General features: G+C 39.2%; 1 protein-coding gene across 1 annotated transcript in view; it reads left to right on the forward strand.

Moving 5' to 3' along the window:
• The window catches only part of phlpp1 (PH domain and leucine rich repeat protein phosphatase 1), a 48,660-nt gene extending 34,758 nt beyond the window's left edge, over positions 1–13,902 (forward strand). Inside the window, exons 10-17 of the mRNA XM_081373737.1 lie at positions 1,984–2,139; positions 3,949–4,149; positions 5,164–5,326; positions 6,713–6,843; positions 8,177–8,293; positions 8,380–8,574; positions 8,675–8,903; positions 11,566–13,902. Of these exons, the coding sequence (XP_081229863.1) occupies positions 1,984–2,139; positions 3,949–4,149; positions 5,164–5,326; positions 6,713–6,843; positions 8,177–8,293; positions 8,380–8,574; positions 8,675–8,903; positions 11,566–12,666 (2,293 nt within the window). The 3' untranslated portion in view covers positions 12,667–13,902. The remainder of the gene's footprint in view (positions 1–1,983; positions 2,140–3,948; positions 4,150–5,163; positions 5,327–6,712; positions 6,844–8,176; positions 8,294–8,379; positions 8,575–8,674; positions 8,904–11,565) is intronic.
• The last annotated feature ends 1,395 nt before the right edge of the window (positions 13,903–15,297 follow it).

The following is a 15,297-nucleotide window of genomic DNA, read 5'->3' on the forward strand; positions in this document are numbered from 1 at the left end:
GTATGCATGAAATAGCATTTCACCCCCCCCCCCCCCCCCCCCTTTAAGCACAAAGGAGCAACGTGACTAAAGTGCTGGAAAAGAGAGAGTCAATAGTTTCTGTTGCAACATCGAGTTCTTCTAAGCTATCTGGTATGCCAAAGAAACTGTAGAAACTGATCAAGAAGATTATTTATAAAGCAATCTTTAGTGGTATAAGTGATAGTTCTACCATATTTGTTACGGGGAGTTTGTTTTGCAGCCTTGGCTAAATGGAGAACACACGAGACTAGATAATGATCTGAGATGTCATCGCTCTGCTGCAGAATTTCAACGCCATCAACATCGATTCCATGTGACAATATTTGATATGAAGTATGATTACAACAATGAGTAGGTCCTGACACGTGTTGCCTACGCAATATTCAAGTATAACTCCAATAGAGTTCAGAATGTCTCTAAATTCCAATCCCAACGCCTCTTTTTCGTTATCTACATGTATATTAAAATCAATAAACAATTTATTAATAAATATAATAAACAATTAGTACTTTATCTGCAGCCAATACTAACTCTGAATGAAAGTCAGCAAATTCTTTGATAAAATCTTTATGGTGCCCTGGTGGCCTGTATACAGTAGCCAGCACAAATGTCAAACGTGATTTATCCCTTACACTAGATAGTGTTACATTAAGCACCAACACTTCAAAAGAATTACACTTGAAACTAGACCTCTGAGTAATTCTGAAGATATTACTATAAATTAGAGTAACACCTCCCCCTTTGCCTTTCTGACGAGGTTCATGTTTATAACAGTAATCTTGGGGGGTGGACTCATTTAAAGTCAAGTAATCGTATGGTTTTAGCCAGGTTTCTGTCAAACACAGCATATCTACTGTAGGTTATGATCTGTGATCATATCATTTACAAAAATTGCTTTTGTAGAAAGGCATCTAATATTCAGCAACCCAAGCTTTATCATTTGTTTATCTGTATTATGTCTGTTTTTAATTTGTTGAACATCAATTTAATTTTCACCTCTTAAATGGGTTTGTGAGTTTTTTGTATTTCCTAATTCGGGGAACAGACACAGTCTCTATATGATGATATCTAGGTGAAAGAGGCTCTATGTGATGGGATTTATCTGACCTTGGTGACGTGAGATGTCTGGCAGACGGTCGCTTTAGCCAGTCTGTCTGCTTCCTGCTTCCTACTATAAATCTCTGTTGTACAGCACTAAAAATAAATGTAATTGTTAAAAATTCATTTTATTACATTTTAAAAGATTAAATTAAGTTTTATTTATTTGTTTGATTACCACCGTTTTTGATAATACATTTATAGAGGGCCCTATTATTGAAATAAACAATTAAAGGTTCACTAGATAACTTTGGGCCCTCTAGCAGATAAAAAAAAAACAAAATGGCATGCATTTTGCTGAATAACTTTGTTTTTGTTTCGCTTCGGCATTCCCTTCTAGGATTAAGAGATATAATCAGTTTAGATGGAACAGATCTCAAACTGACTAGCTGAAAACACTACAGTAGCTTTACCCATTAATACACATGGCACTTCCTTAAAAACAAATTCCAGCACAGCAACCACACAACACAACAACCATAATGAAATGAGCCTTCACAATAGATAATGTTTTACAATAAACTCTGTTAGAGAGCTACAAATGGCAATTTATCTGTTCAGTAAAATACCTTACTCACCTGTTGAGTAATAAAAATGTCATCTCTGCATCTTTTTTATAACATTTCAAATCCCTCAGTTCTGAAAAGCTAAGCCAATGGTGATTCTTGTTTTATTGTCTTTTATTTTTTTTTATTAGGGGATAGAATATTCAGTTTGTACAGCATTAAAATCATTGTCTATGGAAAGTCCCCATAAAACATGAAAACACAAGGTGTGTGTGTGTGTGTGTGTGTGTGTGTGTGTGTGTGTTTGATGTGAGCTTCTGCACTGCCACACTGACCTCCCTGTAATCTCCACCATCAGGTTGCTGTGCAGTGGCAGTTTGAGGAAGATCTTGGCCGGTCACAACCAGCTGAAGCGTTTGCCGGAGCGAGTGGAGCGTCCCGTCGTGGAGGTGATGGATGTGCAGCACAATCATCTCATCGAGCTTCCCTGTAATCTCTTCCTGAAATCAGAGAGGTGAAACACAAACACACTGAAGAGCGGCGGCACATCAGAGCTCTCTTCCAAACACTAGTGAGCCGCCACATTATAAACATGCTCCTGAAAACAATCCCAGAAGGCAGTGCGACAAGTTCCTTGTGCAACGTTGATTGTAAAAATATTTACAGTCCATTCAGTGCTTAAAATATCCAAAACAGGGGTGATCTAGTTAAACATTGATTATTTTACTCAATATTTGTATCTGGCCTGCTAAAAAAATAACTGATTCAACCAGCCTCAGCTCGTTTGCTGGTCTTCGCTGGTTTAAGCTGTCCTGACCAGCTGAAAAGTCTTGAGTCAAAGTTTGAGTTCAGCAAACCAGCTCACGTTATTAGACTAGCAACATGTTAACGTCAGAGTTACTGTCTACGCAGTGTTGCAAAGCATTCACTTTTTCCATCAGACGTACAAGCTCACAGGAGTTTGGATCAGAGTTTAGATGAGCTGTTCTCACTCGCTGCATACATTAACCTGTTCTTAATCAGTTAAACTACTTTCAAATAAGTCTCTTCTGGTCACTAAGGCTGCGTTTATTATTTTATCAGAAATGCAGTAAACACAGTAATGTTACGATATATTATTACAATATTATTAAAATAACTGTTTTGTATTTGAATATATTTTAAAATGTCATGTATTCCTGTGATCAAAGCTGAATTTTCAGCATCATTACTCCAGTCTTCAGTGTCACATGATCCTTCAGAAATCATTTTAATACTGATGTGATGCTCAAGAAACATTTCTGATTATTATTATCAATGTTGAAAACCAGTTGTGCTGCTTAATATTTTTGTGTAAATTATGATACACATTTTTCAGGATTCTTTGATTAAAAGTTGAATAGAACAACATTTATTTGCAATATAAATCTTTTGTAACATTATAAATGTATTTACTGTCGGTTTTGGTCAAAAGCATTAATTTCTTTAAAAAAAAAAAAAAAACATAAAAAAAACTTAAACGTATACCAAACTTTTGAACAGTAGTTTATGAATTTTAATCTTTTTTTGTAATCTGATATGAATGGGAGGATCTAGTTTGGTCCCGTGTGCACTACAAACTAAGGGCATGTTTACACGACAATGATGTACTAAAAGTGTAAAAAAAAAAATTCCTTTGCACTTTGTGAAATGTTTCGCATACAAACGGCAACGTTGTCAAAATGATGCCAGTTCACAGCGTATCCTCGAAAATGATTAAAAACGCTGCATTATGCTGCCAGGCCAGTAGTTGGCGATGTCACATTGTAAACAAACTATGTATGTAAATGCTTCTACGTATGTAAATAATATGTCTCCGCTGGTCGTAGAAGTGGTGCAGTAAATCTACACTTTGATGAAGAAACGTTAATAAATTCAGTATCTAGAGGAAGCACAAATGCAGTCCTGTAGTCCGCCATTGTTGGTTTGGTTGTCAAGTACGCGTGCATGCCTATAGACTGAACACATGCACATGATGTCACGTTTTCACAAATTCGCGTTTTTGTAGTTTACCGTTATTGAGATGATAACGGTATCATTTTCAAAAACTTACACAAACCTGTTTTCAAAAGTTGGTCGTTGCAAATGAACAGCCAAAATGCGTATAACGTTTTCTGTTTTTAGTTGAAAGCGGTGTCGTGTAAACGCCCCCTAAAGCAGTAAAATAAAACTCCACCGCTGAAAACTTTGAAAATGCCATTACTAAGGGCTTTTGTGTCTCAGAAGTTGAATGTTAGCGTTTGAACGCATTGCATTCGAGTGAGACTGTCAGTAACTCACTGTCAATAACGTGATTTGTCTTCAGTTTACGGTGTCTGAATGCGTCAGCCAACAAGCTGGAGAATCTCCCAGCATCCAGTCTGTCAGAAGAGAGCAGCAGTATCTTACAGGAGCTTTATCTGACCAACAACCACCTGACGGACAAGTGTGTGCCTCAGCTGACGGGACACACACACCTGAGGATCCTGCACATGGCCTACAATCACCTGCAGACCTTCCCAGCCAGGTGACACTTTCAAATATCTATATATATATATATATATATATATATATATATATATATATATATCAATAATTGAATAACAAATAATTGAAGACGTCCCCAAAGGGAGGTGTCCAAATCTGTGACAAATTTATTCCCAGACTAAAGCTACTATATATACGCACACTTGAAAATACCTGTTGATAGCCTAAGGGCACAACTATGGCCCTGTTTACACCTGGTATTAAGATGCGTTTTGGTCGATCGGATCACAAGTGGACGACGCTAAATACAGGAGTAAACAGGGTCTAAAATGTTTTGAGCTCGTCCACATTCGACCACTTCCAGACGAAGATGAAAACACATTCGCCCGGACTGCTTTCGTAGAGTAAACGCTCATGTGGTCGAATGTGTTCAAACAGCCACAAATGTCCATCTACTCTACGCCAACTGACCTAATGCGTAAACATTATGGGAAGCCCATTATGGGACAGACAGGTTTAAACTTTGGCTGTAGAGTGGAGACCCAAGTTTGGTTTGATGATGAAAATGTTCTCTCATCATTCCTGATTTCTAACACACACACAGCGTCCGGCTGGTCTTGCGGCTGTCAGAGCAGAAACGAAAGCTAATGCTCTCCGTATGTTTTTAATATGTAAATTGTGCAAGCTGATTTCGTCTATTAGATGGAAAGATCTAAAAAAGCATAAATTCACCCACCCATAGACCCTCCCCTCGAAGAAATCAGGACAGAAGTGGTTGAAAGTGGACAAAAGAGAGGGAATAAAATTACAGGTGTAACCGGGTATTGTACTACATACAATATCTGCTCGATTAAATTTGATTACTCATTTAAAAAAATCCTCAGTTAAAATTGACCTGCTTAATCGGCAAATTACCAGAAGTGACGCATGCCAAATTTCACAGACACACACATTAAGCTCAACCAAATGAAATTCAGTCTGATTCATAGAATGTGTGTATGCGCAGTATATTATATTCAGTATATTCAGCAAATCAATATTGTCTTCTGTGCAGTAAAATGGCCAAGCTGGAGGAGCTGGAGGAGGTGGACCTGAGTGGGAACAGGCTGAAGGCAGTTCCCACCACCATCCTGAACTGCAGGCGCATGCACACGCTGGTGGCTCACTCCAACTGCATTGAGGTCTTCCCCGAGGTCATGCAGCTCATGGAGATGAAGGTCAGATCACTCACGCTGTGGTTGTTTTCAGCGTTCTTCACATTACTACATTTCAGTTTACAAAACTGGCTTTAAATCATTTATTTTGTCTGTGTATTTTAGTATGGCAGAATGATGTATGCGCATCTGTTTATGGAAACAAATCGTGCCATGAAAGTCATTCAGTTGTGAGATTTTCTCCGTTTTCCAACCCTACTGTCCACACTAGAAGCAAAAATACTGCAGGACACCAAAACTTTCCTATGTGATGTTTAATATGCAGTTATGCAAATTATGATATGGATTATTTTGGACTAGTGAGATTTCACCGAGCACTGGGCCTGTCATGATCATGAATTTTGTGTTGGCGATTAATTGTCTGAAAATCAAGCTTTAAATGTTGTTTATATGTCTATGTGGTGATTTTAATCTGCTTTAAGACAAACCATGTGCAAATTCATAAGTCAACACCATTGCTGAGTATTTGCCTTAAAACTGCAGTGAACCAAAGACAGTCTCAAAAACACAGTTTAAAATCGCTGGTGTTTCTGACGTCACAAACTACCTTGTAACCAATCAGATCAACGTGTGATCGTCAGCGAGTTGATCTCTGAGCTGCTGTGAGTGAGTGGAGGCGGGGCTATTTTGCATATTCATAGAACTGCGAATACTAAATGAGGCAAGGGTGTAGAGTTACATTCAAGCTATTTTAAGGCATGAGGAAAAATGTTTAAATGTAATTTTGGTGATCAAAGATGAGTTTTAAGGGATACAATTATTGACTACAGGGGGACTTTAACAATTTAATTGCTGTTTTGGTCCTTCTGAAATGCCTGAGCAAAGTCTGTCGTCAAAGTGGTTCAGGATAATTCCCTCCCTGAACTGTCACATGATTGTGTTCCCAAACAGCAAAATCTGCCTCCCAAAGCAAGATAACATGTTTATTTTGGTTCGTCTGGGCGCTCTGAGACGCATTTAATTTATTATATACAGTGGCTTCTCTTACTTAGTGATATTCAGCGCCAGTTTATCAGGAACTGCCGGTTTTGTTCCCTTCGACTCACTGGATGTAAACGGTGCTTTATTCGCAAACATTTATGCAATATTCCAATTTTGCGCACAAGTTAAATTTTGCAACTTTGGATGGAAACATAGCTAGTGTAAGCCTAATATGTTAATAATGCAGTCTGATTAAACCCACAAACCTTCATTTTGTATGAGTAATTGTACTTTACAATGCGTGTCTTTTTAATTTTTTTATAAACTCTGGCAAAATGTGATTGAAATTGATCTCAAATCACTGCAGTTAGATTGAATAACCACTATCAGACGATTAATCAAACATCCTACTGTGCGCTACACTGCTTGTATGGCATTCATATATTTGCGCTTGTGTTGTGTATGTAGTGTGTGGATCTGAGCTGTAATGAGCTGAGTGAGATCACCTTACCGGAGAGTCTACCTCCCAAACTCCAGGAGCTGGATCTGACAGGAAACCTGCGCTTGAATCTGGACCACAAGACCCTGGAGCAGCTCAAGTAAGGGGACACGTGCATGTTCTTCCACTTCTGTCAGTGCCATAAATGAGAATTTTCCCAGGTGTACATTCTCAGCAACTATGAAACTGATTTTTTTTTTTCTCCTAAATTGAGTGTTGTCGAAATTAACACAATAGTTTAGTGAGATTAATTGCAAAAGGTGATGTACAACAATTAATAATGTAATTTAAAAATTAAAATGTACAAATTCCGAAATAAATTCTGCAATAAGGGATTTTCCTACAATTCTAGAAACGTGTTCCTTCACTCAGAAAATGCTTGATGTAGCGTGCAAAGCCACTTTTTAGCGCAATTTTCCACCGGACAAAATTGCGCTTGTTAACTCATGATTTCTGTTCTGTGCGTCTGTGCGCACCAATCTTGCACTTCTATCTACTCCTCAACCAGACCACCTAGAGACTTCGGGTTTTCGGCATTATGTTAAGGAAGGTCTAATCTCGGGAACGCACAAAAAAAATCCAGGAAAAGATTTACTATCTCTTAGTGTTGTAATCCCATGAGGTGAGAAAATTGCGCTAAAACACTCACCGAGTTTTTATTACTTGTTTAAATATCTGTCTAATGTTTTTGTCTGACATAATAATCCCTTTGAATTGTCTTCATTTGGGGGCTTTCTCAGCAAATATTGATATGTGCAACTATTTCATCTGATTGACCTCAAACAAATTCAGTAATACTTTTATGATGAACACCTTTGAAGCTCAGAAGTGTCCAATTAGAGCAATTGTCCAATTACAGCAAATTCCATTCATCCGTTGCTATAGGAGAGGAAGAATTGTCTAAACTCATTCAATTATTTAAATCGACAACATGTATGTTAGACCCTTTACCGACTAAACTACTGAAAGAAATACTTCCAGAAGTTATAGATCCGCTTCTTAATATTATTAATTCATAATTGTCATGAGGATACGTACCAATAACTTTTAAGCTGTCTGTTATTAAACCTCTTATTAAAAAAATGCAACTTGATCCTGAAGAATTAGTCAATTACAGGCCGATCTCGAATCTACCTTTTCTGTCGAAGATACTAGAAAAGACAGTATCCTCACAACTATGTTCCTTTTTAGAAAGAAATGATATCTGCGAGGATTTCCAGTCAGGATTTAGACCGCATCTTAGTACTGAGACTGCTCTAATTAGTGTTCATCATCTGATCGTGGTTTCATCCGATCATCTCTCTATTAGTGTTACTGGATCTTAGAATGGTTTTGCAACCATCTGTATTGTATAGAAATAAAAGTGACTTGACGTCTGCTTTCGACCTACTGTAAAAATTCATATTTTCACTTCCACATCTTTCAACTTACAGTAACATCCGCTGTTTCCGAATCGATCCGCCTCCCTCGTCGTTCTCAGCCAATGAGAGTGCAGGAGGGCCAGCTGTCTGGAGTCACGGCTACACCGAAGCCTCAGGCGTCAAAAACAAGTGAGTGACCACTGGATAACACACTTCAGAGATCCTCTGTGTGAACGGTTTCTGAGTGTCTGACGTGTGCTGTTTGCGTTGCACAGACTGTGTGTGGCTGCGCTGTCTGTGAACAGCTTCTGCGGCAGTAGAGAAGCTCTGTACGGTGTGTTCGACGGCGACAGGAACGTGGAGGTGCCGTATTTACTCCAGTGCACCATGAACGACATACTGGCAGAAGAACTGCACAGGACCAAGAGCGAGGAAGACTACATGACCAACACCTTTCTGGTCATGCAGCGGTAAATGCACGCGTAATAAGCGGTGTTGTGGTGACAATCAGTATGGAGAGATTTTGATAAATACTAAACATGCCTGTCCTTTTCCCTCTCCATTTAATAGCAAGTTAGGCACTGCAGGGCAGAAGCTGGGCGGTTCGGCAGCGCTCTGTCACATCCGTCACGACCCCACAGACCCCGCTGGCTGCTTCACCCTGACCTCCGCCAACGTGGGCAAGTGTCAGGCCGTGCTGTGTCGCGACGGCAAGGCGCTCCCGCTGTCGCTGCTGCACAACATCAGCATCAAGGAGGAATACGACCGCGTGCGACAGCATAAAGCCATCATCACTGAGGTATGAGGAACGCTTCCCTCTGGAATTAAAGTCAACATGAAATGAAAGTTTGTTTCACTGTTCCCGGTCTTATTGTGAACTATTCTATTCATCCGTGCACGTTTTTCCAGAGAAAAAAAAAAGTCTCTTTGCATCAAAAAATGTCATAAGAGTCTGCACAGTCGATTAGTTATTTAGTCATTGTTTGAGGTTGAGGTGTGCATATCTTCTACGATAATATGGTAATGTTAATTTAATGTAATTGTTGTTTAATGATGTGGAAGCTGGCATTATCGAGTATGTCACTTTGCAAAAAAACAAACAAAAACACGTCATAACGAGTCCTATTAGATTTATATATGATATAGTTAAGCAATATCACACGAACAAACGTGCTGTTTTCCCGAATATCAGCACGATTGCAAATGTGATATTGATTTTATGCAATAGTTCAGTAAAGAACTTTTTTTACTATATTTTGGCATAGAAAATAGTTCCGAACACACTCACAACAGAACTCTTTGTGTCTCCGATCAACATACTGGTGTTTCATTCCTGAATGAATCAGAGTTTTTGAACAAATCAGTGTTTCAACAATCCATTCATAAAGACAGATGCTGCATCCCAGTTTACCTGCGTATACTATGCTAAGTATGTATGTACTCTTTTTGTGAAGAAAAAGTAGATACTTTGGAGTGTGTTGCAGAAGAGTAGGCAAGTTTGGGACAAACTACCACGTCATAAAATTGCCCTCTGTCGCAGAGTTATGTGCGTTCTGTCACCGTAAATCGCCCTTTCAATCATCCTCTCACAGTTAACATTTAATTAAATTTATACTACTCACACAATACTTCCTACTGATCTGCAAGTTGTGGTTCTTTCATTCGGAGAACTCTGCTCATGTTTTTATTTTTTTTGTGCAAAATTATGCATTTAATAGTTAATTATCAAATGCATCTACAAACATCTTGCGATTGTGCTATTTGTGTCTTAATACAAGTTCACAATGTTGTTGCAGATGAAATATAACACTAATATTTTTCATCAGGTTAGATATTGCTAAATCAAATAAATCAAACCCCTTTCAGGGCGTCTCTACTTAACCGTTGGTCTCACGCACATCCACCATACCTGTAGTTCTTTTTATTAATTTTTGTAGTTCTGAACCAAATCCTCCTTTAAATCTCAATGGGTTGTGGCCGATATTAGCCGAGTTTGCACAGATCCACACTTTGAAAATCTACCAGAAATAGAGGACCATCCGGGGACTTTTGGCATACACTTTTCAACATACTATTCATTGAAAAACACATATACTATTTAAAATGTACAGTAGTCAACATTTCAAGTGGATCAAAACCTTTCATCATAGTTATACATGAATTTTGAACAATACTCGTTCTTGTCTTGGGACAACTTTGATTAACTTTTTTGATCCACTTCAAATGCTGACTACTGTATATCATGCACATTGGACATGCGACACTTGCTTAATTCCTGAATAAATCGGCCGTTTTGAAGGAATCGTTTGAATGAATGACTCAGCGACTCACTAAGTTAAGACATGACTTGCTGCCACCGACTGGTCTTTTAGTTTCATTTAATAAATTAATCTCATAGCATTATTTATGATGTAATTGCAGTGTAAATAAATGCTGCTTTACATGCAGCTTCTGTGCCACTTCTACAGTGCAAAAATGGATTTTGCTGATACTGATTTAATTAGATTGGTAACAGCACTGTAGTGTCTTATTAAATATAAAAAGTATTGAGATATAATTTGTCAATATCGCACACTGCTAGTTTGAGGCTGTTGCCTGTAAAATCTCGCCAATTGTTACTGCGGTTATTGAATGCTGGTTAATAAGGATAGATCTGAAAATAGCGTTAGCATAGGGGGGTACGTGGCTGCTCACATTCAGCTCTGACTCCATTCTGATATGAAATGCCCATTTTACATCAGCACACCAACTCACTGTGAGAAACTAAAAGCCTGTCTTTTGAAGTGAGGCACATTAAGGAAGTGAAATGCCATTTCATGTTGACTCTAAGGTGGATTCTGCTTATCTGTTGCTTTTATAGAAGTTAAATGGATGGTTCACCGAGTAACTAAATTTTTGTCATCATTCTTCATGCCCTTACTCGTGTCATTTTTTTCCTTCTTGTGAAACACAAAAGAAGATATTTGAAAAATCTTTCAGCTGTTTTTGTATGTACAATAATAGTCCAGCAGTTTCAAGCTCCAAAGGGACATAATGATAAGGTAAAATAAATCTGCACAACTCCCCTGAAGCAGCAATCAATTTGTAACAGTGAAATTAAAATTTAATTATTCACGTCTTGAAACAAGTGAATGATACTGAACAACAACTTAAAATTTGCTCTGTTTATCATGCAGAGTGATCATATACCTTCAGATGACCTGGATTAAACCTTTTTACCCTACTTTTATAGCATATGCTTCTTGGGGCTTGAAACTGCTGAATCCCATAAAACAGCGAAACAATTCGTCAAACAGAAGAAAGTAAATACAATACAGCTTTGAGGCTGACTGTTGGGGTGAACCATTCCTTTTAACTCACACAAACACAGTCTTTGAACATCGTTTTACTATAACAATTAACAAAGAGCTATGTTCACTCACCAAAGTGCGCCGCTACGGCGAATTCCTCTTCTTAAACAGGACAACAAAGTGAACGGCGTAACAGACTCCACCCGCATCATGGGCTATTCATTCCTCTACCCGGCAGTCTTGCCTCGGCCGTACGTCAACACGCTCCCGCTGACCCCCAGAGATGAGTTCTTTATCCTGGGCAGCAGAGGTCTCTTCGACGTCATGGACCCCAGCGAGGCGGTGGAGGCCGTTCGGAAGGTCCCCGACGCTTTGGCGGCTGCCAAGAAGCTGTGCACTCTGGCGCAGTCGTACGGCTGCACGGACAGCCTGAGCGCTGTGGTGGTGCAGCTCAGCGTGGCTGAGGACTGCTGTTGCTGCTGCTGCTCGGCGTCCGAAAGCATCCACGCGCCGCCACAGCCCCCGCCGAGCCCTGGGCCGGGCCTGTACCCGGCCGCTTCTGCGGGGGTGCCCCCGTCCTCCTGCAGCGAGATCAGCTCCGAGGTCAGCGCTTCCGAGATGAGCTCCGAAGTGGGATCCACCGCGTCCTCGGACGAGCCGCCTCTCCTCCTGCAGGACTCGCACATCCACCTCCATCCGCAGAGCCACGTGCCACAGCTGAACCCACGCCTGCCCTGCTGCTCGCTCCACCTAGCTCCCAATGCCAGCGGCTCCTTCCAGAGGCAACTTTCCAGCGCCACCTTTTCCAGCGCACTCTCGGACAACGGCCTGGACAGCGAGGACGAGGAGCCCATTGCTGGCGTCTTCTCTAACGGCAGTCGAGTGGAAGTGGAGGCTGACGTCCACTGTTTGTTACCTCCGCCACCTCCACCTTGCACACCGGAAACCCCAGAGAAGCTTCCGGAGCCTGTGCTGGAGACGGACAAAATTGGGAACTTTGATTCTTGGAGCAAGACCTTGGGGAAGCGGAGGGGGAATGGCTCGGTGGCGCCGCAGGAGCAGAGCCACAACTTGATTGAGGTGGCCGAGGCTCCTTCCAAGAAATCTGGGGGTTATTTCACGGCCCCCGCTCAACCCGACCCCGACGACCAGTTCATCATACCTCCAGAGCTGGAGGAGGAGGTGAAGGAGATCATGAAACAACATCAGCAGGACCAACAGAGGCCGGCCAAGAGTGAGCGACCTACGGACTACTACGACACACCACTCTGAAAGAGTCGTTGCATTCTGCCATCATCTACTCACCTTCATGTCGTTGGCTTTATTACGCAGTTCTTGGTCTTCTGCCCAATACTGACATACTCTGACAGCATTTCTTGCACCAATGCCGCCACTTTTGAGTAAATCAGTTAGAACGACATGAGGCTGAGTGGATGATGACTGAATGTTCACTCAATACTCAAGTGGAGTATATTCTGCTTCACTGCAGTCAACCAATATGAAGCTGTGAGTAATCTACCTACAACGGCTCTGAAAGGTCATGAAACTGGGCCAAACAGGCAACGTATTATGACGCCACTTCCCACGAAGTCCACCAGGATCTCAACCAATCCCTTTAAGAGAACACAAGAGTGTGCTCTACCGTGCCTCACCCATTCACTAGAGTTTTAAGAGCAGTTCACTACTGATTACTGACTGTTTTAACTTTTATTTACCTTAAACCGATACCTATATAATTCAACACTATTATTGCGATGTTAACTTGTCATTACCAACATCAAGTCTCTGGATATTTTCATTTTGTTTATTAGTTATCATATGTGAGAGAAGCTACAACAGACTTTAAGTTGATTTTAAAACAGAAGATTGCGTTGACATTAAATTGTGTTGTACGGTACACACTAGTAATACCACACTTAACTGTTGTAGATAGGGCACTTAAAGTAATACTGTATCTCTTCAGTAAATCAAGGCTTCAGGCCTGTATACAAACTAGAAATTTAGTGGAAATTTGAAAGACTAACTCCTAGGAGTTGCTTACTCTTTTATGGTGACTTCGTCACTTTTTACTAATCTTCTCTGCGAGAAATGGTGATTTTTTTGTTTGTTTCTTTTTCTCTTTCCAATGATTGTAAATAAGAAAAATATTGTATACCAATGCTTTTTAAGGGAACTGTGTGTCTAGAACAAGATGACCCTTTATGCATACATGCCAATATATGTATATGTATCAGAAACATATACACACACGCACCAGTTGTAAATGAACTGTGCATTCTGCCCAGTGCTGTCGTCACTTGCTGATCAATGAGCCATACACACACACACACACACACACACACACACACACACACACACATAAACACACACTCATCCGCCTCTTTACACCAGCATGACTGTGTCAAGTCCTGTAATGCAATCCAATTTATCTGTAAGAAATTATGCTCAAACCAACCACACAAACAGTTCCTGGTTTTGTTACAATAAATCTTAAATTTATGACTCTACAGTAGCTTTTCTTGTGGTGCTTTCTGATATGAGTGTTTGACATAATATATTCTTATATTATATTCATATATTTTTCCATGTATCCCAGTTTACAGTTTTTTTACCATCGCTAGGACCAGTTTCTCAATATTTAGCTCACTTTTTCAAAACTCTTCACACAGTGAGCACAACAGCAGTCTTTGTGAGCCAAACTGTGGATTATTTTCCATTGCTTTGGCACAAAATGCAGTCAGTGACTACATCTTTCAAATTACATTCATTCTGTTTCTACTTCGACACAACTACAACATTTGACTAACATGACTATGCGTTCATAAATGATTAATAAGTGATATGTTAATTATTGGGTGTATGTTTTGTAGATTCAGTTATAAGTAATTTACAATTGATTAGTTAATGATTAACTAGTCATATACAAAACATGAATATGCGTTTCATAAATGTTTAATAAATGTTTGTTTTTTTGTATATATGTAGCAATTAGAGGGTGCAAAAAGTGTTGTAAATGCCTTGAATACACATACAGATCATTTGTAGGTATATGTAACACATTTACAAGTGATGAATAGTTTACACTTTAGATTAGGGGATGCAGAAAGTGTTGTAAATGATTTATAACTCTTTCTGGATCCCCTAATCTAAAGTGTAAACTATTCATCACTTGTAAATGTGTTACATATACATTCATAGATTCGATTCGTTGATCTTATGCCTTTTTGATTCTTGAAGTGGTAATCTACAAATGAAGTGTAAGACATTTACAAGTGATGAATAGTTTACACTTTAGATTAGGGGATGCAGAAAGTGTTGTAAATCATTTTCATCACTTGTAAATGATTTATTCATGCGTTTACACATCTATAACAGGTGTTGAACACTGTAGTGTAAGTGCTGACTGGTGAGGGTATAGACAGCTGTCTTCTCTGAAACACATGGAGTCTTTAACCACTTCGCACCTGATGTGAGCAAAACATGCAAAAAAAAAGTAACATAATTAATTAAACATTTATGAAACGCATAGTCATGTTTAGTAAATGATTAGTTAATCATTAACTAATCAATTGTAAATGACTTCTAACTGAATCTACAAAACATATAATGAACATATCACTAATTAATAATTTATGAATGATTAGTCAATCATTAACTAATCAATTGTAAATGACTTGTAACACAATTTACAAAACATACATAAAATGTTAGTGTCACTTGCTACTCATTTATGAATGTTTTGTAAATGATTCGTTCATCATTAACTAATCACTTATAAATGACTTACAACTGAACATTATTATAAAGTGTTACCCATATTTCTAATCTATAAAATGGAATCCTATCAATACAATTAGATGTAGATGAACACCTACATCTTTTAATTTCATTACCATCTATACA

The sequence above is a fragment of the Scardinius erythrophthalmus genome, assembly GCF_964197995.2.
Source record: "Scardinius erythrophthalmus genome assembly, chromosome: 9".
Classification (NCBI taxonomy): Eukaryota; Metazoa; Chordata; class Actinopteri; order Cypriniformes; family Leuciscidae; genus Scardinius; species Scardinius erythrophthalmus.